Source organism: Chaetodon auriga, chromosome 4 (genome assembly GCF_051107435.1).
Source record: "Chaetodon auriga isolate fChaAug3 chromosome 4, fChaAug3.hap1, whole genome shotgun sequence".
Classification (NCBI taxonomy): Eukaryota; Metazoa; Chordata; class Actinopteri; order Chaetodontiformes; family Chaetodontidae; genus Chaetodon; species Chaetodon auriga.
In genome coordinates, this window is record NC_135077.1 from 2,742,459 (window position 1) to 2,763,118 (window position 20,660).

Genomic DNA, 20,660 nt, shown 5'->3' on the forward strand with positions numbered 1-20,660 from the left:
CTAACTTCACTATGCTGCTTCACTGCTTACTCATCTTCATTGTTGATGCGAGCATTAAAGGCTTCTCAGGTCTGAACTTTATCTGGTCCACAGATCATAATGTCTTCCGGTGATGACTCTTCCTTTAAAACTGCACCATTTTCTTTCTGTGGTCGCACTGACTCCTGATGTTATCACTGAACAGCCTCATGTTGACTCAACTTTCCCTCAGAAATATGACAGTATTTCCACATAGCAGCTTGACAGCATATTGGTAACACAGCCTGGTCTCTTTATTGGCCTCATCCTCGTCTGAAGCACCTTTTTTAATCTATTCGAAATCTAATATGTACTGATTCAAGTCATAAAAACTCTACTTTTGCTCACTTCTGGTGAAAATGCTTAAATCAGTATTTAAAACCAGTCCAGCATCCATCTTTCAGTCTGACATTCAGCAACACACTGCTTTAACTTTTTGTTTGCTGACTTTGATAAGCTTCAGGGTTTTACAAGAAAGGAAGCCCTGTTTAAAAGTGTGTTTGTTTGCCATTCGTTAAGCTGTAACTAAAGGTATTTTGTATGAAAATGTTGCATAAAAGTCGACAAACTCCCAGCACAGATGCCTTCATGTGTCTGGGCAGTTTTGAAGTTTCTAGCCTGCTGAGTGAGGAAGGAAACTGATTGTTTGTTTGTTTATTCAGACGGTGGCAATTTCCCCCCAGAACTGAGAACTGTATTCACCTCTGTCTCTCTCTCTCCTCCCCAGGTGGAGTCTGACTCTGAATGTTGCTGAAGTGGTCAGTCAGTCAGTCAGTCGCATGTTCTCTGACGCTCTGACCTCACACCTCTCCAGCTGTTGGCACCACGTGTCCTGGTGTCTGTCCAGTCTGATTCCAGCTTTGATCCGGTTTGATTCTTGCTGAGAGAAAGCTCAACAAAGGAATGAGACAACTAAATATTTGGACTGAACCTCATGAGGGCCATTGACATTTTAATGAAATTATAAAATTTGGATTTGCAAGTCAAGGATTACACAAGCAGAGATGACTAATTATGAGACACCGCTTCCTGTGTGAAGGTGTCCCACTCTGGTTTTCTCAGTCTCCTATATTTTACCTCTTTTTTTGTATACACATAAAGTGCACTCTTACACTGAACCAGTACACGTATGTATGTTAAATCTGGGAAAGATGTTTCCTCAATTGGTGTTTTGATGCTCATACAGCATATCTGTCCTGTACGGAAGCATGACATCACGTTTCTCTTCTCATTTATTCAAGTTTGCTCTTTATTTATCATTTGTAGTAGATTAAAAGCTACATCGATACATGAAGTGAAATAAGCATCATCTTCATTTGTGACTTATGTTGAATTTATTTCATATTTGTAATAAATTACAGGACATGTCAGATGCCATGGGGATCATTTTTTCAGCAGACCATCGCTTCTATAAAAGCAGTGGATTGGTCAACATTACTGTGACATTGTTTCAGGCACAGAAGGGAAAAAGTGAGACGCACTGATGTTTTTAAACTGTAACTTTCAATACTGTGAGCACCACCAACTTCTTCTTTTTTCAAGGTAGTTTCCCTCCCCCAGAGAAATTGCGTCCTATAATTTGGGTGAATTGACCCTTTAAATCCCGGTTGTAACGAGTCGATAAAGTTTATTCAAATAAACACTGTGACGTCACGACATACAATGGCTGCCAGTGGTACAGCTGTAACGGTTCTCACTCCAAATGGGAGAAGACAGACAGTTAAAGTGTCTCCAAACACACCGTTATTGCAGGTAACTTGCTTTGGAAGAACGTTTCATGCTTTCTGTCGTGGACGGTGAGTTTCATGCGGTTGCTTTGCTCGAAAACCGGAGCAAACTGTTCTCCTCCGAGTTAGCTTATTTGGCTAACTGTGGTTAGCCAGTGACAGTTCAGTTTCTGTGTTTGTGCGGATGAAATCAAATTACCTTGATGATTAAGTGGCAACATGTAATCTGTGAGTTTCCTCTTATATTTGTTATCTCAAGGTGCTGGAGGATGTCTGCAAAAAGCATGGATTCAACCCGGACGACCACGGTTTGAAGTGAGTATCAGCTGGCTGATGGAGCTGTTACAGTACTGACACTTCAGCGAGATTAACATTAACATTAGCTCCTAATTGCTGGCCTAAGCCTGGTGTGTGTGTGTGTGTGTGTGTGTGTGTGTGTGTGTGTGTGTGTGTGTGTGTGTGTGTGTGTGTGTTTTACTGTGTGTGAGAGATGTAAAGTCTGAGAGGTTAGCAGGAGCGAACAATTGAACTGACTTGCCTGCTGTTATTTATCTCCCAACTATTTTAGGTGAAGTATTTAACAAATGTGACAGTCATTCCTTTTAATTACCCTCAGGAATGATATAATTTTCATCTTGTGATCTTGTTTTAATAACCTGAGAATCCAGCAGCTCTAGAAGAGAGATGTTTTGTCGAACAGTGTTCTTTATTTTACTCTTATAAAGATTCGATTGTCCCATCATGCTCACATGTCTCTCCTCTGTCCTAAACTTTCGACAGGTTTCAGAGAACTACTGTTGACCTGACGCTGCCATGGAGGTTTGCCAACCTGCCCAACAATGCTAAGCTAGAGATGGTGACGGGTACAAGGAAACAGGCTGTAGCTGACAGCCAGGTTAGTTAAAACAAAGTGTGTGTGTGTTTGTGAGAGAGAGAGTGTGATATAACGGTGTTAAACTGTGGAGGCTGACCACGTAATAAATTCATGCATTCAGTCATCAGTGTGTGAAGCACGATATGTAAGAGTACACATGGTGATTGTCTCCCAGTTGGTATCACTGGTAGCACAAGTATAGTAGCTTGACTATTAGGTCTGACTTTGTGAAAGAGAAAAATATGAGCTTTTCACATGAATGCAGTTTTTAACCTGAGGAATGTCAGAGTTGTGTGTTTGTCTTTCCAAAGTAATGAACAAATACTGCAGCACATTGAACTGTATTGAAGGTATTCTGTTTAGTAAATATAATGAATACTTCATGGTTTTGTTTGGCTTTCAAACTACAATCATTGGCTGTGCATTCCTACTTAATACATGTCCCAAATCCACATTGAGTGCATACATTAGCTTGGATTCCACTTCTGTCCAGTAATTATTCCTTTGGCGTCTACGTGTGAAGGCACAGCTGACTGAATCAAACATCACAACATTTTACACTCACGCTTTCATGTTTTTTTGTTTTGGTGTTTTCATTGGTGACACGTGAACTCTGAGAAGAGATAATGATATTAACATTATAATTGATTACAAATGAGGATTTCGCTCAGTTCAGAATATTGTGTTTCTTAATTGTGGCGTAGTTTTGACTGTGGACTGAGAGCGTGTCTCAGTGCGGCGCTGTCCCACCAAGAGCCACCAGAACAGCTTCAGTGCTTCTCATCAGAGATACTTCAAGTGTCTGTACTCTACAGTCTTTAAAAAGGAATGCGCTCATTTGGTGTCATGATGTTGGTGGAGAGCACTGTCTAACACATTAGCCAAAATCTCCTATAGGTGCCTCCTCAGGTTGAGATTTTGTCACTGTGAAGGCCGCAGCGTAGCATTCACATCATTTTCATACTCTTTAACCTCTCGAGCCCTGTATGAAAGCATCTGCATTCATTTGATTACTCCTTTGTTCAGGTTTTTCCTTTATTTTCTTGCTCCTCTGTATATCATAATGTGATGTTTAGGGCTGGGTATCACAATACAGAGGAGTCTCTGCAAGAAAATTATCTAAGCGCCACTGGATTATGAAGAGCTTTAATTTCCACAGAGTTAAGTGTACACAGGTGAGATGAATCCCCTTCTAACAGAGTGCAGGGAGTTTGATCCACATGGACACATGTGCTATGATTGTGTCAGACAGTTCTCAATTGGCAAAAGACATAACAGTTTGAAGAGGAAATATCTGCAGGGAAGAAAGGAAATACCTCTGCTTCAATAACACAAAGTATAGTGATCCTGGTGCCAGAGCATCAGTATTGCATCACATGAAACCATATTAAGATTTGTCCCATCCATAACTATAGTTGGGGAAAAAAATGTACTCAAAAATGTGACTTTATATTGCAAATCAAATATATTTGGTATGTCTGTCAGATATATGGGAGTTTTTATTGTCAGTACCTGGAAATTCATAAATTCTTCGTCTGTGTTGCTGCGTTCGCCCTGATCTGATCTCCGTCCAGAAACACACTTTGTTGTAGCTGAGCTGTAGTTTCCTATGACATCATGCCGTTATAATCTAAGCAGTAAAATCACGGCTGGGTTTGATCTGTTGTTCTTGTTCATTTGATGGATGGTTGACTGTTGATACCTCACAGAATTTATATGCTCACACACACACACACATTCAGGCTCTCCCAAGATTTTCCTCTGCCAGACTGGTGTGTGAGAGCGTTTTGCGTTTGGTCGTTGACAGCCAAGCCGCTCTTTTCATCTCTCCTGGTGTGCCGACGTACATCATCCTTTCTTTACTGAACAACGTGGTTGTTCAGTAAACATAAACAACTCTTATAATGACTCAGAGAGACCTGCGCTGATGCCTGGTGTTACTCATTTCCAGACTGAGGTCGGCCCACATGTGCAGCTTAATCAAGTTCGATGGCTCAAGACTGTAGAGCTAAGAACTCACCGATGGCCACCGAGAGAGATTTTGATCCTTAGTGTAGTGAGTGTCCTTCCTGCATTTAAGGTCAGCTGAGGTTCGATGAACCTGATGAGGTTTGACGCCCAGCTCAGGAGGTGTGGATGGATCGTTGTTCATCATTCAGACCTGTTATCGATTCCTTGGTTAGCGTATCAAGTGTGTTTGTGATCTCTGATGTGTGTTTTAACTACAGTTGTGTGTCACCACGGTGTCATGTCGCTCAGGTTCGGATTGCACTGCAGATGGAGGACGGCTCTCGGCTCCAGGGCTCCTTCTCAAGTGGACAGAGTCTTTGGGAGGTGCTCGCACATTTTCCTCAGATCAGGTGTGTGTATGAGTATGTGCACATGTGCAAAGTTTATTTGTGTGGGTGGGCTCTTGTGCATCTATCATCGCGAGGACCAAATAGAAGCAATGTGAGGACATTTTTGGAAAGTGAAGACGTTTTTTCCAGTTTTCACTTCTTCACAGGACTGATCGAAGGTTAAAACTCTGTTTTAAATACTACAGTACCCATGAGCCTCAGCTGCCGTTGCTGTGGAGGAGAATCCAGTCTGAGGTGTCAGATAAACCCCACAGTGCCATGGTTTCATCCAAAGTTGAACCTGAATTTAAAAGTGAATTTATTTAACCTGCAGACTGTGAATCAGATTTCACAATAATGTGAACTTTTCCTTTAGACCACTGTTCCCGATGCACCTAACACAGCTTTACGTTTGGTGGTTGGATGTCGGAGAATGAATTCTCCTTTCATGGTTTTATCCACCTGCCGTCGTCTGTGGAGACTTTTACTGGGCGCCCAAAATATGATCTTTGCAGCTCTATTCAATGTTATTGTTTACTGATTTTGAGATGAATTGTATACTGATGATATGATGCTATCATGTTATCAAATTGTTGTCCACATCGATTAATGGATCAGTCCAAATGAATGATACTGAGCAAGCTGTAAATAATAAACTAAGGACTAACAGTATTACTTACTGAGGTTTTTGTTCATACATATGAAGAGTGTGGTCACTGGAGGAACACGGCAGGACAAGGCGATTAATCAGATTTTATCTTCAATTACAATTTTTACTTCCATCCATTCAGAAAACAAGAGTGTTGAGATCAAACGCTCGCTGTGGCGCCTTCTTTTTCACAGTGCGCTCTCGCCCCGCACTAAAAACCCAAACCCACTCTCAGCCGGTTTTGACATGTTGAGTTCAGCTTTAACCAAGATGATAAGTAGAGAGCCTTCGGTCAACAAGAAAGGTTGAAACAAATCAGCTGGGAAGATATCACATGACACATGCATGTGCACACACACACTCACTCAAGGGCAGTCATTACACACTGTGGCAGTCCCAAAATCCCAAAAATGGACAACAAGTGTGCGTGCGTGCGTGCGTGCGTGCGTGCATGTGCATGCTTGTGTGCATGTGCATGCCTTTACTCTGCAGCAGGCCAGAAAGTGAGGGTGACCATTGTGTAGGAATGAACGCAGGCCAACGCTGTGTTAGATAACCTCCTTTCTTCTCGTCACTCCTCTACTGTGGTTTAAACTTTCCCACACATTACCACCACTCACTCAAACACACACACATGCAGCTGTTCGTCAGTAGTTCCAGCTGTGCGGTCCCAGGTGCTCGTGCATCCGTCCAGTCCTCATCTCATCTCTATTAAATGACATCACTCCATATCCTGACCCTTTTCGAGGGAAGTTATGCTTCCATGAAATTAATATTAGCGCCACACCGGCGTAAAAGCTCCAGGAATGTTGTGAAGCGGAGGGGGAAGCTTTGATTTTCAGAATTGAGGAGAACAACAGTAAAACATTTATGGTTCAATTAGTTTCTACACGGGATTGTGCACACATGGTTTGCACATGCAGCGAGCGTGCCACTGCATCGCATGAGGTTTTATTGTAAAATCACAGAGCTGATTTCCTTGAACAAGGGAAAGTCACTTCTGTGTTTAGTTTTGTCACCGTTAAAGCAAATGAAAATCATTGGCCCATGATTTTAATGTCTGTTTTTCCTGCCTTCACCACCTTATTACAGTGCGTCGCAGCTGTCTGAGTCAGGATCCACCCCTGTGTGTGTTTACATGAGAGACGAGGTATGCAGCGTTCGCTAACTCTGCCTTTTTCAAGAGATGAAAGTGAGTTTTATGGTAACAAAGCTGTGTGTGTGTGTGTGTGTGTGTGTGTGTGTGTGTGTGTGTGTGTGTGTGTGTGTGTAGGTGAGTGGGGAAGAAGCACTGAAGAAGGCCAGTCTGAAGTCTCTGGGTCTTACCGGAGGAAGTGCCATCATCAGGTCGGCTGCATGCGTTCAAGCTGATTTGAGTCGTGTGTACAAACAGCATAAACAATCATAAGACAATGTTAAGTTGACAGTTTACTGTATGTTTTGTATTGAAGCCATTGTTTCCATTTCTGTTGAAGGTTTTTACTCAAAAACAACAAAGCACAGGGAGAGGATGGCCGGGGAGCCACTGAAACAGCTGCTATGCCAACCACACATGTTGCCGAGGAAGCCGCATTCACGTCTCAGCCAGATCCTGCTCCGTCACACCCGGAGATGTCAACAACCGAGGTACCGAGAAAAACTCCCAGCCCCGATAAGCCAATGGAAACCCCCCCTGTGCCACCTCCCACTGTTGCCACAAGCACACTTCCTGTTCAACTGGAAGAGGTTCCAAACTCCCAGGATGCAGCTGGGCCAAAGTTTACTGCCGCTGAGAGAGGAACGCCAGAGGATGATGGCGAGAAAGCCGGGCCATCAGGACTGAACTCCCACCCGTCTACGCCCTCCTCCTCCGCCGCTCCCTCAGCTCCCTTCATTCCCTTCTCCGGAGGCGGTCAGCGCCTCGGGGGTCCCCGGGGAGGTGCAGCGGGACGCTCACTGTCTTCGTCCTCATCATCCTCATCTCTTTCAGCTCTCGCTGCTGCAGTAGAATCACCCAAAGCCAAGAAAGCCAAATCCAGCCATGGTTCTAGCACCAAGGTGAGCCGTTTCACTGCAGGGAGGGCAAGTGAAGAAAGTCCAAATATCTCATTTTAGAATTATTTCATGTTTTTTTTTTTTTTTATCCAAGAGAAATCATCTTTCAAAGGACAATTTATATTTTCAGATTACTACGTCTGTAGAAAACAATCTCCGCACGGCTCATCCGGCTCTTACAGTTTGCCTGGTCGTCATGAAATTGCAGACGTTAACGTTTCCATTTTTTCAGCACTGCTACCACTTCTTGTCCAAGTTGGCTTAAAAAGTGATGATCTTCACTTTATATGATTGAAAGCTACGCAGCTAAATTGACCTTGTGTTGAGATTGCTTTTCCAACTGTTGTTTCCAAGATCAAGAATAACTTCCAACCTCAGCCTGTGGGTCAAAGGATGATTGTCAATCCGTTTTACGGCTCGAGCAGAGAAGAGATAGATCAAAAGAGCACGTGGTCAGTACGTTACGTGCATACGAGGCTACCAGGACGCTCACTGCACTTTAAGATCGACTGACGTTGATGGCAGTGAGCCAGTTTTAATGCCAGCTTCAAGCAATCTTATCAAGCTTTTGAGATTGAAAGTTCCTTCCTGACCGTAGAAACTGACAGAGCGGTTCCTCCACAAGGAACTGAGTATAAATTGTTCCTCTTCTGTTCCTTTCATAGCATCAAACCACTGCCGGTCAGCCAGACGAGGACATGGAACAGGGGGAGGAGTTCTTGGAGGTAAACCCATTTGTTTCTGGTCAGAAGTTTGTCACCTTTAACACGTTACCTGTGTGTTTCAGTCTTATCTGCTGTGTCCATCCCTTCGTTCACCGGCTGTCTCCCTGCAGCCTGTAGAGAGGGAGCCTCTCATCTACCACCTGGACTCGCTGTCCCGTCACTCCGACGACCACGGAGATCTGCCGGACGAGTTCTTTGAAGTGACGGTGGATGATGTGCGCAAGCGTTTCGCCCAGCTGAAGAGCGAGAGGTGGGAGAAGGAAGCGAGTGGAGACTGATGAGTGACTTCTGGGTTCGAGGACCGTGTGTGATATTTAGTATAAATACCTTGTTGCTGCAGAAACACGTCTGGATCAGATGTGTTCCTGCACTGTTTGTAACAGATAATTAGTCAGTTTGGCATTTGGTCCTGTGGTGTTGTGTCGATGTATAACCCTTAATTGCAGAATACCATAGCAGTGATGAGAGGCCATAGGCAGGGAGAATGCCGGGCATCACTGCGTGTGTTTTGAAGTTTTTTTTTTGTTTGTTTTTTAATTTATTATGAGTTTGAAGTTTTTATTTATTTATGAGCTCTTCTTCAAAACAGATGCGGACAAGTTTACTCTGCGCTCTCTGGATGTGGCCGCAGCAGACCGCAGCTGCTGAGACATTGTGTGTGTTTGTAAACATGTTCTCATTTATAAGACACCACGCACACTACAAAAGCTTCTAAATAGGGCATCCAGGGAGCAATTAGTGAGCCTGTTCTGGGCAGACGTTTATCTTCCAGCCATCGACCAAACGCCGTCAGGTTGAGACCACACCGCGTACGTCCTTTAATCTCCGTCGACACTGACTTAGCTGGCTGCCTCATGGCTGCGCTACTACCGTGTCAATGACTGCAATTACCGAGGGGTGGAATTAAGCCGACCACAGCGATTCATCTCGTGCCTCTGACGCGCACGCACGCATGCACGGCCACACACGGGGCAGAGGGTGAAGCTTTTCCTGCTCGTCTTCCCCATTGTCGACTCCCACCGTCTCCTTTTTATTCCGTTATGACCGTGTCTTGTCTCCTTCTCCTTCGTTCCACCAGGAAGTCTCTGGAAGAGGCCCCGCTGATGACTAAATCTCTGAGAGAAGCTCAGCTGAAGGAGAAGATGGAAAGATATCCCAAAGTGAGCACGAGTGACAGCCGCATAACCGCAGTCCTGCTTTTAAACGTGTGTGTTTTGAGGAGATGTACAGACATTGAATAACCTGCTGCCACCCTGTGTCTCCAGGTGGTCCTGAGGGTCCAGTTTCCAGACAGACATGTTCTACAAGGCTTCTTCAGGCCTCTGGAGACAGGTGTGTGTGTGTGCGTGTGTGTGTGTGCGCATGTGCACGTGTGCGCGCGTGTGTGGAGAGTGTTCATTTCAGCTGGCTAGCCACAGGTATGGTTGCAATGTTAAAGCTGCTTGCGGCTCCCTCACCACATTTATGACTGTAGCCACACCAGAGTGACAGAGACGGCAAGAATGAGACAGGTCTGTAATTCCATGGATTAGATCCACCTCAGCCCCAACAGCAACACGACAACCAGCAGATCAACAAATCGGAGGGAAATTCCATCTGAGAAATGAATTATACTCCTCACAGTGACTGATGAAGGTGTTCTGTGTTTGTTTTGTGTCCAGTTGGTGCTGTGAGGCATTTTGTGAGGAGTCACTTGGAGGATCCTCGGCTCAGTTTCTACCTGTGTAAGTGTCGTTTGTTCTTCCCCTGAATGAATCATAACATCATCCACATGGAAATACAGCTCCTTTGTGAAGGTTTGATGATGTTATGAAACTTCATTTCTGTGCTCTCACAGTTGTAGATCTTGCCATCGTTTCTCTCAGCTGTGACTCTGACCGGCACCACAAAACTTGGGATGCTGTGTAAAACATAAATAAAACAGAGTGTGGCAGCTTGATAATCCTTTCTGACATGTACGCAATCGAAAACAGCACAAAGACAGTATATCTAATATCTGACCTCATCGACTTCAGTGATCTTTGTAGATATCTGCTCATCCTGACTGGGTCAACTAAGAGTTGTAGAAGACATTTCTGACAAGAGCCCCTACGTGTGTCCTGAATGAGACACTTTACAGGGGAAAGAAACTTAATGGAGACTTAAACATGGTGGAACATTTCTGCACTGAAATTTCTTCTTACTTATAGCCAGTATATACACGAGTACCAGGATAGTTGTGATAAGATAATGTCGGTTGATTTATCTCTCTCCTCATCAAATGTAACTGCTGAGATCTGAGCTTCAACGGGACGAGAAACGACTGTCGAACAATCAGAAACAAGCCGAGACTAAACCACTGTCTCCAGTTCAGCTCAGACTGGCTAGGCTGAAGGTTTCATAACCAATGAAAATGATGGTCAGAGCTACCTGAGCTGTATTAAACTGGAATCATCTTTGAAAATTCACTTCATGTCGAGTATCTGTTGATGTGGACAAGACGTTGTTCGATAGCTGCATTAGTTTTAGATGAATGATCATCTTCCATCAGGAAGATGTCGTTCTCTCCATGTTAAATTCGCTTTGTTCGGTTTATCTTTGGTGTCCATCATGACTTCAGTACAGATTTCAGCTCATTTCTGCCCTTCTTGTTTTTGCTGAAAACCTTCTTCCAGTCATCACCCCCCCAAAAACCATTCTGAGTGACCCTTCAGCCACGCTGTTCCAGGTAAGAGCCCTCACGCTGCCATTCCAGTCCCGAGGCACCACTGTTTTTAACCACGATAATAAACAGAATGATTTCACTCAAACAAGCCACATCACAGTCGAACTCCAGAAAACAACAACTGCAGACCTCTGGCTTCCCATCTTTGAAACCATCTCAATGCACACACACGCACGCACACATAGAGACTGTAAAATGCATCGGCTGGTCCGTCTCTGCTCTTCAAAGCCCCACCACATTCCCCTTCTCCCTCTCTTCTCTTGCTCCTACACACTCTCGCACTTGTTCCCCCCTCTCCACTGTCCTTGACCCCAGCTGGGCTTGATTTTTCCCAGACTGGCACATGGGGTTAATACAGGCCTCGCTTTGATCTTGACACACACACACACACATACACGCGCACACACACACACACAGGCGTACACAGAGCAATGGCAGCCTTGATGCTTTGTTGCCTTCAGAGTTCAGAGCTATTGGAATAATGAATGAGTCGAGAGTGAAGATCCAGTGAAAATGAAAGAGTTGATCAGTCTGTATCCAGGCGCCGTCACCTGCTCGCCGCCTTCTTTCATTTTTAGATGCATTATTTCATTGTCCCGTTTTCTCTTTTGACACTTTGACTCGACCTTAAGTCGACGAAAGGAGAGGAGGAACGAAGGAGAGGAAGAGAAAGTAGTTTGAAGTGATATCCTGTTGTGATGATGAACGAGATTCACCTCCTCAGAGGGACTGAAGATAACGATCCTCAAAAGCAAATGTGTGTGTGTGTGTGTGTGTCAGGGTGCGTGTGTGTCAGGGTGTGTGTGTGCACATGTCCTTTTGGTGCCATGGTCTCTCTGAACCAAATGTGATGTTCTGATGGAAGTCGCCGTCTCTCTTTGTTTTTTATCTTTTTGTCCCTTCCTGAACTCTCCCTGCCTGTTTATCACCACACGTCCCTCTCCTGTACCCCAACGCCAGCTTTTTCTCTCTCTCTTTTCCTCTCATTGACACCCCCCCATCCACCACCACCACCACTGTCCCTCTCTCCAGCCCTCTCTTGTGCCTCCCCCTTCCCCTCACCCCCATGTCTCTATCCATTAGGGACTTAAAAGCATTAAAGTGCACAAAAACAAAATCTTTAATCCCCTTGGTGTCATGTCACACACACACACACACACACACTGTCTGGCTCTCTTTTCCCTGTCTATACATCAATCTGTCTCACACACACACACACAGACACACACACACACACACACACACACACACACACACACACACAAGGAATCTTTAATCTTTTTTGTCATGTCACATAGACATGAGTGCACATGCATATGTACACACTCTCTCTCTCTCTCTCTCTCTCTCTCTCTCTCTCTCTCTCTCTCTCTCTCTCTCCCCCTCTCTCCTCTCACACACACACACACACACACACACACAGACACACACTTTAATCACTTTGTGTCATGTCAGGAAAGGAATGTTTCCCAACCCAGAAGCCCTTTGATACCAGGCGTCCCCTCCCTCATCCGTCTCTCCCTCTGTCTTCCATCAGGATCCGTTCTGCCTCGCTCCCTCTCTCCATTTCTCTCTTATATGTTTTTTTACACTCCCCCTCTCTCTCTCTCTCTCTCACACACACACACACACACATGCACACACGCACGCACACACACAGGTCTTGTCCAGTTGCCCTGTCTCATCCCAAATGGAAGTGCCACTGCCAGAGGGAGCAGGATAGCAGGAACGCCCGTTGTTCCACTGTAACACATTGTTTCCTGCTCACAGGGCTGTGATAATAGCAATTAGGCCAGTGTGTCCCAATTTAGCCACAAGCTAGTCGGGGGGGCCAGAGAGAGAGAGAAAGGACAGTGTGTGTAAGACGGGTTGTAGTGGAGGGTAAAGCTGCCTAATCCCGCTGACAGCCATGCTGCCATCTCTTTTTACACTGGTGCTTTGAGACAGTGGAGGGCTGAGCTACATGGAAAATGTTACGCTGATGGCACTCGCACTGCAGCTAACCGTTATTTCCACGACCGATTAGTCAGCCTTGATTTTCAGGCAGAGTTCAACAAAAGCAGCTTCTCATTTCCAGCAGGTGATTATTGATTTTACTGGCTGAAACGAGTAAAGACACTGGCAGGTTTTGTTACCTGTGGCTCAGTCATTTAGGTCATTTAGCAAAGTTAAGGTGCATGAAATGGTTGAAAATGACTTTTTAATGTTTTGCAACAAGAATCTTGTAAAATGGGTCTTAAATCTGATACCATGTGAAAGACCAAAGAATAATCTTAATACATGCCAGAACTATGGTTTAGTCTATAAAGTCTCAGAGCACAGAGAGAAATGGCCCACACAACATCCCAGAGCCCAAGTTCAAGCACAGTTTCTTGTTTTGTTCGACCAAATAAAAAACCCAAATATAGTCCATTTACTCTGATATCAGACTGAGAAAAGCAGCTAATTCCCACATCTAAGAAGCTAAAGCTGAAAAGTTGGCTTATGGTTGCCGTCTGTTTAAAGGCTGTTAACTTGGATGCAGTTAAAATTGTGGGAAAATCAGAGTATTACTTTAGACAAGATTAGAGCAGATAGCACAATTCATCATGTTTCGTGTCTGCGACGAGATGCTGTGAGTGTTTTATTCTAATGATCCAGAAGAGCAGAGAGCGAGGGAACAGAAAGAGCCCAGTATGGATTCACTCCATGTTCCAGACAAAGAGAACATCACTCAGAATATCTTCAGCAGGACGTGGTGCCAGCCTCCCAGCCTCTACTGACGCTGATCAAAAGGGCCAAAGTTGTGCAAGAAGATAAATGGACACAACAAAATAAAAGCTAAATACACAAACAAATCCATGACCAGGTTATTAAAAACACATCAGGGGGAGGATAAAGAACATGTTCAAGGCTCACAACAGCAAAGGATTCAGGCTCAGACGCCTCCCAACAAAAAGGAGAAAAAAGGGAAGGACGGCGCATTGATCCGCGTCTGTCGTGACAGCAGCGGTTCCATGTCATGCTGCGTTTTTCACCCTTTCTGTGGTCAAAGCATGCGCTGTAAGTCATCTCCTCTGTGGAGACCCTCTATAGGAGGAGGCTTTCTCGACTTCTCGCTGCTTCCACGCTCAGCGTAAAGAGAGAAGTCAGCTTTTTGGTTTACGCTGATTTAACATGTGATTCATTTGGTCGTGTTCATGTGAAGGCTCTGAGGATATTAGTCACTGGACGAGGGAAATAAAAGCAGAAATTCCTCGTGGTGTTTCTCTTGAGAATGAAGTTGAGGTTTGTCTCCGTTGGTGGTTTTTGGCCACATGATGACCACCAGCTGAAAGTTAGTTTACCACGACATCATTACTTCTGCTCACATGCACTCCTGTGCCGCTCGTGTGTTTCTGTGAGTGTGCACGAGTAGAATACTGTGGGGGTTTTTTTGTTTTTTTTTCTTAAACTAGCTTTGTTTGTGTACTTTCTATTAGACTCACAGACGTGCACCCTCTTTGCCTGTCTGCGTTTCTGCCTCCATAATTGTACGCTTGATAATATCTGCCTGCCACCGGTCCATTATAACCATTAAGACGTTTACCGGAGAGAAGTGTTGTGCTTCAGGGGTGAAGTGTTTTCTCTAACCATTTGATTGGAGCTCATTTTGTGGTGTACTTCAAAGAACCACGGTTGCTGGTTCAGATCCCTGAGCAATGAATCATCTTCAAAAATGAACTTGACTGTGGCTTGGATGTGGCGGCACCGCTTGGTTTGCGTGTAGCTGGAGGCAGTTTTGTTTAGATTTTTCCATGTTTTGCAGAAATTGACTTGTGTGCCAAACATTTTTGATGGCTTCTGTTCACTTCTCCACTTTCTCTCTCCGTGTCTGCAGGCCGACCTGTTTCCTGGTGCGCTGGTGTACTTTGGCTCCGACGTTAAGACAGGTTTCTGTCTCCGGTTCTGTTCTTTCATATGCTGATTTTGAATTTAGATACTGGTGCATTACTGAGGAATGTAATATAACAAAACAATAGTTTACATTGTGTGACAGTGTGTGTGTGTGTGTGTGTGTGTGTGTGTGTGTGTGTGTGTGTGTGTTTCTGCCACAGATTTTTACATAAAGAGCGACCTGCGTGAATCCTCTGTCTCAGCCATGCAAGCAAATGAGTCCATTGCAAGGTATGAGTACGTCTGTGTGTGTGTGTGTGTGTGTGTGTGTGTGTGTGTGTGTGTTTAAATGTGTGTCCTGCCGTGCGTGCATTTGGGTGTGTATGTGCACTCGTATCCCGCGGCAACCAGCCTATTTTCCTGTCACAAAGCTGTCATCATTGGAATCCCTTTGAGGTTCTGCCTAAACAGCAGGTGCCCCCATGCGCCCTCATTTCCTCCACACACGCACACACATAAACACACACACACACACACATACAAACCATTTTCCAGTCCTTCTAAAGATAGAGCCCATTTCCCAAAAGTGACCCCCATCTGTCGTCCTTTTGCTTCTTGAACAAGGTCATCCCTCCTCCTCTGTTTCAGACCTCGATCTCACTCGGTTATTCCACTTCTGCCACAGACCTTCATGCAAAACAATGCTGCTTTAAATAGATCAAATAGTCATTTCTCGAGAAAACCAAAAACAGCAAGCTGCTGTTCTCCAGAGCGGCTTTCCTGGTGACACATTTTTTTGCACTTTAACCTTTTTTTTTCCTACCCCTCCTCAGCTGTATGCCCCGGTCCCCGTTACCCTCTTCCAGCTCTGCGGGCTCCGAGGAGCCTCCGTGTCGCCCGGAGCCGAGGGCGGACACCAGTGGATCCACGCAGGACGAGCAGGACCCGTCTGCACGCGCACAGGCTGCTAAACCTACCAGACCTGATGCAGGCAAGGTGCCCAAGTGGCTCAAGCTTCCAGGTGAGGACGGGACAGGATGTCGAGCACGCACACGAACACGTACTCATTTCAGTCACTTCCACAAGTCGGGTTCATTTAGTCCAGTGACTGTGAAAAAAGTTGGATGATGAGTCTCCACTTCTGCCCACTGTACAAAAATGAAACCAAAATGTCCCTTATACAGTCGGCGGCATCTTGCGCTGCTAAAGGTGCTGCAAAAGGTCAAAGGTCAACTTCACTGTGACATCATAATGTTCTGTAGAAACACTTTTCTGGCCATTATTCAACACCAGAACACAGAAGAGGTTGTGACCAGACTTCACATTTGCTCAGACACTGGATTGATGACTCTAATCTTTGGCGTCCACCTTCAAACTGTGCTGATCGTTCAGGTCTTCTGCGGTTGAAGATGTGTGTGAAGTGTCCTCGTTTTACAATCTGTGGCTTCTTTATAGCACCATCCATATTTGAAGCACTGCAGTCACCACCAGCTCATTGGTTCTGCTGATATTGATCTTCAGGTGATTGTTGTAGCTCCACCTGATGAAGCTCTCTATCAGTCCTCTGTGCTGCTCTGCAACAATAGTCTCTAAGTGAAGACGCTTGTTTCTCACTGGAATATATATGTACATACATACATACATGTCAATATAGTGAGAACTTCCATTTCACCAAAACTTAATACCTTTAATTAAATTCCTTCAAAGTCTTCACTATATATATTATATGAGTCTGGACAGACGTGGATGTAAATGCAAGTTGACTGGTTGGCGGAGGCATAAAACCACGAGGCGGTGAGTCTAGTTGGAAAAAGTGAAACATGTAATATATCCATTAAAACACAACGTGCAGCTCGTCTGTCAGTCAGTTACTGTTAGAGGGGACGGGATGATTGTTCTCTGGCTGTTTTCCAGACGACTGTCGTTTTGAGCTCTTCATCATGACATTCTGTGACAGCGGTCACACTTGGCTGGTTGGCAGATGATGCCGTCCCCGGTCCATTTCCAGGCAGGAGATGTTTTTGCTTGTCAGGAATTTATTTCCTTCATAGCAGCAAAACAATGTTACACAAGCCACCAGAAACTCCACAAAGTCAAGCTGGGCTTCATGAATACTTGTCGGGCTGACTAAGTGTTACAGATACACTATAAAAAGACTTGAAGAAACTTGCTAGCCTAGCGATAATTTAGGCTACAAACAAGCCATCATGCAACACTCTGCGGAGGAGCCGATATTACACCAGAACAGAAAAATCTGGTGTTGTGAATACGCCTTTGTTTAGTCTTTAAATATAATGAAACTGACACTTTGTCAAATGGAACTTGCAGGAAAAACAGATTGTGTTGTGTTCAGGCCGATACTTCGGCTCATAGAGATCACTTCCTCGACAGCTGACCATCATCAGATTGCTCTAATGTCTTATTCAAACATTGATCTACTGTCACAAAAATCTGGCTGGTCTGCTTTACTTTCACACCACAAACAAACCACACCAGGGTCCACGTGGAACACCCACCTTCTCAGGCAGTCTCGGTACGGTTGTCGAGGTCCATCGACAGGTTTCACATCAGCCCAAACGAACCCAACCAAACAGACAAACAGCCCAGAGTTCAGGAGAACCGCACCAAACAGGTTAGCTGTGAACGCATCCTTACACACCCAACACAGAAACCATTTCTTCGCCCCTCCAGCCATCCTCCTCCAAGATCACTTCCTTTTTTTCTGTAGAGAAAGAACAGTGTGGTCAGCACGCACACACACACACACACACACGCACACACGCACACACACAAACCCCAAAACCACAGTCAATAGGAAATGGCCCCTTTTGAAAGCAGAATTCCTTATGACTCAGAAGATAAGGATGCATGTTAGGATGGACCAATTAGTTCAGGATGGTCACCCCCTCCAGCCCAGGAGACCACTACAGACACTCGGAGAGCCCAGGGAGAGAGCCCGCCGCTGGGCCACATCACACAGCACAAGCCCCTGTGGTCTGTCCAGGCACGGCGCTTTTCTGTTGCTCTATTGTGGTGTTTCTGGTGGTCACTGTATTGATGTTTTTGTTTAGAATATTGCTCCCTTTTCTGCCTCTTTCTGTCTTGTTTGTGTTTTTGTGCGTGTTTTATTTCTGGCTGATCTCTGTGTGTGTCCATGTGCATCTTTTTAAAAAAGTTGCGGCTGCTTTCTCTTTCATGAGGAAAGTTGAAAGAAAGACTGAGGGGAGGGGAGCTGAACTGGGAGTTATCGACTCCATGTGTGGAAGCCTACAGTACAGAGGGCACTCACACACACACACACACACACACACACACTGACAAAGAGTGTTTATAAATCGCTGAGGATATTGGGTTGTTTAACCTGTCTTATTGGGGGGGCGGGGCCTTGCACAGTGACAGCGTATTTGATGGACACACATCAGAGTGGTGTTGATCTTCTTACCAAGCCTACAGGAAGAACAGAACATGCTCTGAGGCATTTCCCAAAACGTCAAACGATTCATTTGAATTGTTTAAAGTCTTAAAAACTGTGACTGTAAACATGTATTGATTGTTAATTTATCTCCTGTTTCCCTCACAGGTAAGAAATAAGGCTGCTGCTGTGTGTTTACGGGAGGACTTACCACAACAGACGTCTGACGAGCTGCTTGTAGACGGAGTAGAGCGCCGAAGCCTTCGCTGACCTTTGAGAAAGGCTCAACGTGTGACCGCGGCAGATTTAAGCCAGCGTGGAAGAAGCCTGCACTTGACTAGGTTTTAAAACGGTCAAAATATTGAGATGAATAACAGTAAATTGTGAATATTTCATTGCTGCAAAGATGTGTTTCATTCCGGTTGGAGGACAGAGTGCTGAAGAGGTGGGGGGGGGGGGGTGCAGTGCCAAGTGAATAAAGGTTGTTGTACTGAAAACGTATATTGTCTTGTGTTGAAGCTCATGGCGTCGCTGTAAATGCTCACTGGAAGGACTTCTCTCCATATTCACGTCCAGTTTGTTCAGAGGCCAAGAACGATCTCTGAACACAGCAGATGCATCCTCAACCAATTTTCATGGGTTCACAGGTTCGATATAGTTTATATCACTAACTCCAAAACGTGGATCATGTTTGTACCTGAGTCTTATTGCTCTTTCTTTTCCCGTCTTTTTGAGCTATGTGTTGGAAGTAGAAGCAGAAATCCATAAGGTTTTGATCTCTTACAGTGAATAACACTGCAGTCCACAGCAACGACAATCACCAGAAGCTCAATATCAGCAGAACCAACCTGAAAACTTAACGCCTCAGACGTGAAAACCAAAGTGCTCTGACAGCAGCTGTGTAAGCTTGAGGCTCCTCCACCGGCCTTTGCTAACTACAGCAGCTAACGCAAGACTGCTGCATCATGTGAAAGCTCGACAGCCACAGCTAGCCTTAGCATGAGCTAAAGTAATAACAGTAACCACCATGCCAGCTTTAATGAAAATGATGCTTTTTGGTGTGGTTCAGCTACTTTAAAATCACACATTTAACTGTATTGTAGCAGATGGACAACAAGAAACACAACAAGAGGAGGTGTGTTTAATTCATATGATGAGAAAAATGAAAACATTATCCAGATACAGAGCGCAGTATCCGCATTTCTTTTACGTATTATGTAGCTTTTTTTCCTCACCATCACTGTTAGTATATGATGGTACATGTTGAAAGAAAATGTATTTTGTTTTCCAGGACAATAGCAGAAAGTCAGGAGAAACAATGATGGGGTGTACGTGAGGTTACACCTGACTCACATGGGCCGATCCATCTGTCTGTCACAGCCATAGCAGAGGCCCTGAGTGTGTGTGTGTGTGTGTGTGTGTGTGTGTGTTGCTCAGTGAATGGCGGTGTTACAGAGCAGCTCAGCATTTTGCAGGTGCCTCCCTGAAACACGACCACAGCTTTAATCAGAACCTCATGATAACACGAATTCACGCAGCCTCTGACTCTCATGCGCTCTGACTGATCTGAGCGTCTGCAGGTAATGGGCGAATAAACAAGCAGCATGCGGCCATTTTTTCACATGTTGTCACCATCACGTTCCTCGGCCGTCTCCCCTGCTGCCTCCTCATTCAGCTGCAGGAGGAACTTCAAAAAGAGGCCGAACGCAGGGGAGCAGGACCCTGTGTGGTGTGTGTGTGTGTGTGTGTGTGTGTGTGTGTGTGTGTGTGTGCTGTGGGAGTAAGAGGGAGGAGTACATTCCATCCACTCCTCTCTCTCTCTCTCTCTCTCTCTCTCTCTCCCTCTCTCTCTCTCTATCACACACACACACACACACGCACACACACTAAACACACTGTCTGTCTCCCTCTTGCAGATTAATTACTTCCAACTGCCCCTGGAGTCTTTGATGCCAAATAACGCGATGGGCATTCACAGCAGAGAGGCCGTTCATGGAGTTTCTGTTGGTTGTGTGTCGGCGAGGAACGTTTCACTCACAGCAAAACTACTTTTTCATGATTATTTGAAATCAAAATATTCAAATGTCACTGCCTGCACACTGCTACTCGTTTGCCTGTTGTGCAGACAGTTACCAGTTGGACGTTCAGACAGTTACCAGTTGGACGTGCAGACAGTTACCAGTTGGACGTGCAGACAGTTACCAGTTGGACGTTCAAAGGCTGTAATGAAGGCTGTGGTGTCAGCACACAGGGCCTCTGTCTGCTTTGGCTGCAGCGCCGCTGCCTTGCTCCAACACTGACCCCTGGTGGTAGATAAAACATC

At 45.1% G+C, this 20,660-nt stretch overlaps 1 protein-coding gene across 1 annotated transcript; it reads left to right on the plus strand.

Moving 5' to 3' along the window:
• Nucleotides 1–1,661: 1,661 nt before the first annotated feature.
• aspscr1 (ASPSCR1 tether for SLC2A4, UBX domain containing) lies at nt 1,662–18,830 on the plus strand. The gene is made up of 17 exons (XM_076728024.1): nt 1,662–1,770; nt 2,005–2,060; nt 2,526–2,640; nt 4,879–4,979; nt 6,700–6,757; nt 6,881–6,954; nt 7,083–7,644; nt 8,307–8,366; nt 8,477–8,616; nt 9,445–9,526; nt 9,632–9,698; nt 10,028–10,090; nt 11,021–11,073; nt 14,930–14,981; nt 15,147–15,216; nt 15,759–15,946; nt 18,506–18,830. Exons 1-17 carry the CDS (start codon nt 1,681–1,683, stop codon nt 18,514–18,516), a joined length of 1,842 nt encoding a protein of 613 aa, XP_076584139.1. The 5' UTR covers nt 1,662–1,680; the 3' UTR covers nt 18,517–18,830.
• The last annotated feature ends 1,830 nt before the right edge of the window (nt 18,831–20,660 follow it).

What these genes read in the sequence shown, in the direction of transcription:
- aspscr1 (XM_076728024.1), top strand. Translation starts at nt 1,681, where the DNA reads ATGGCTGCCAGTGGTACAGCTGTAACGGTTCTCACTCCAAATGGGAGA. An exon ending in CCGGACGACCACGGTTTGAA is followed by an intron (nt 2,061 to 2,525) that starts GTGAGTATCAGC and finishes AACTTTCGACAG; the next exon opens with GTTTCAGAGAACTACTGTTG. An exon ending in AGATGGAAAGATATCCCAAA is followed by an intron (nt 9,527 to 9,631) that starts GTGAGCACGAGT and finishes CTGTGTCTCCAG; the next exon opens with GTGGTCCTGAGGGTCCAGTT.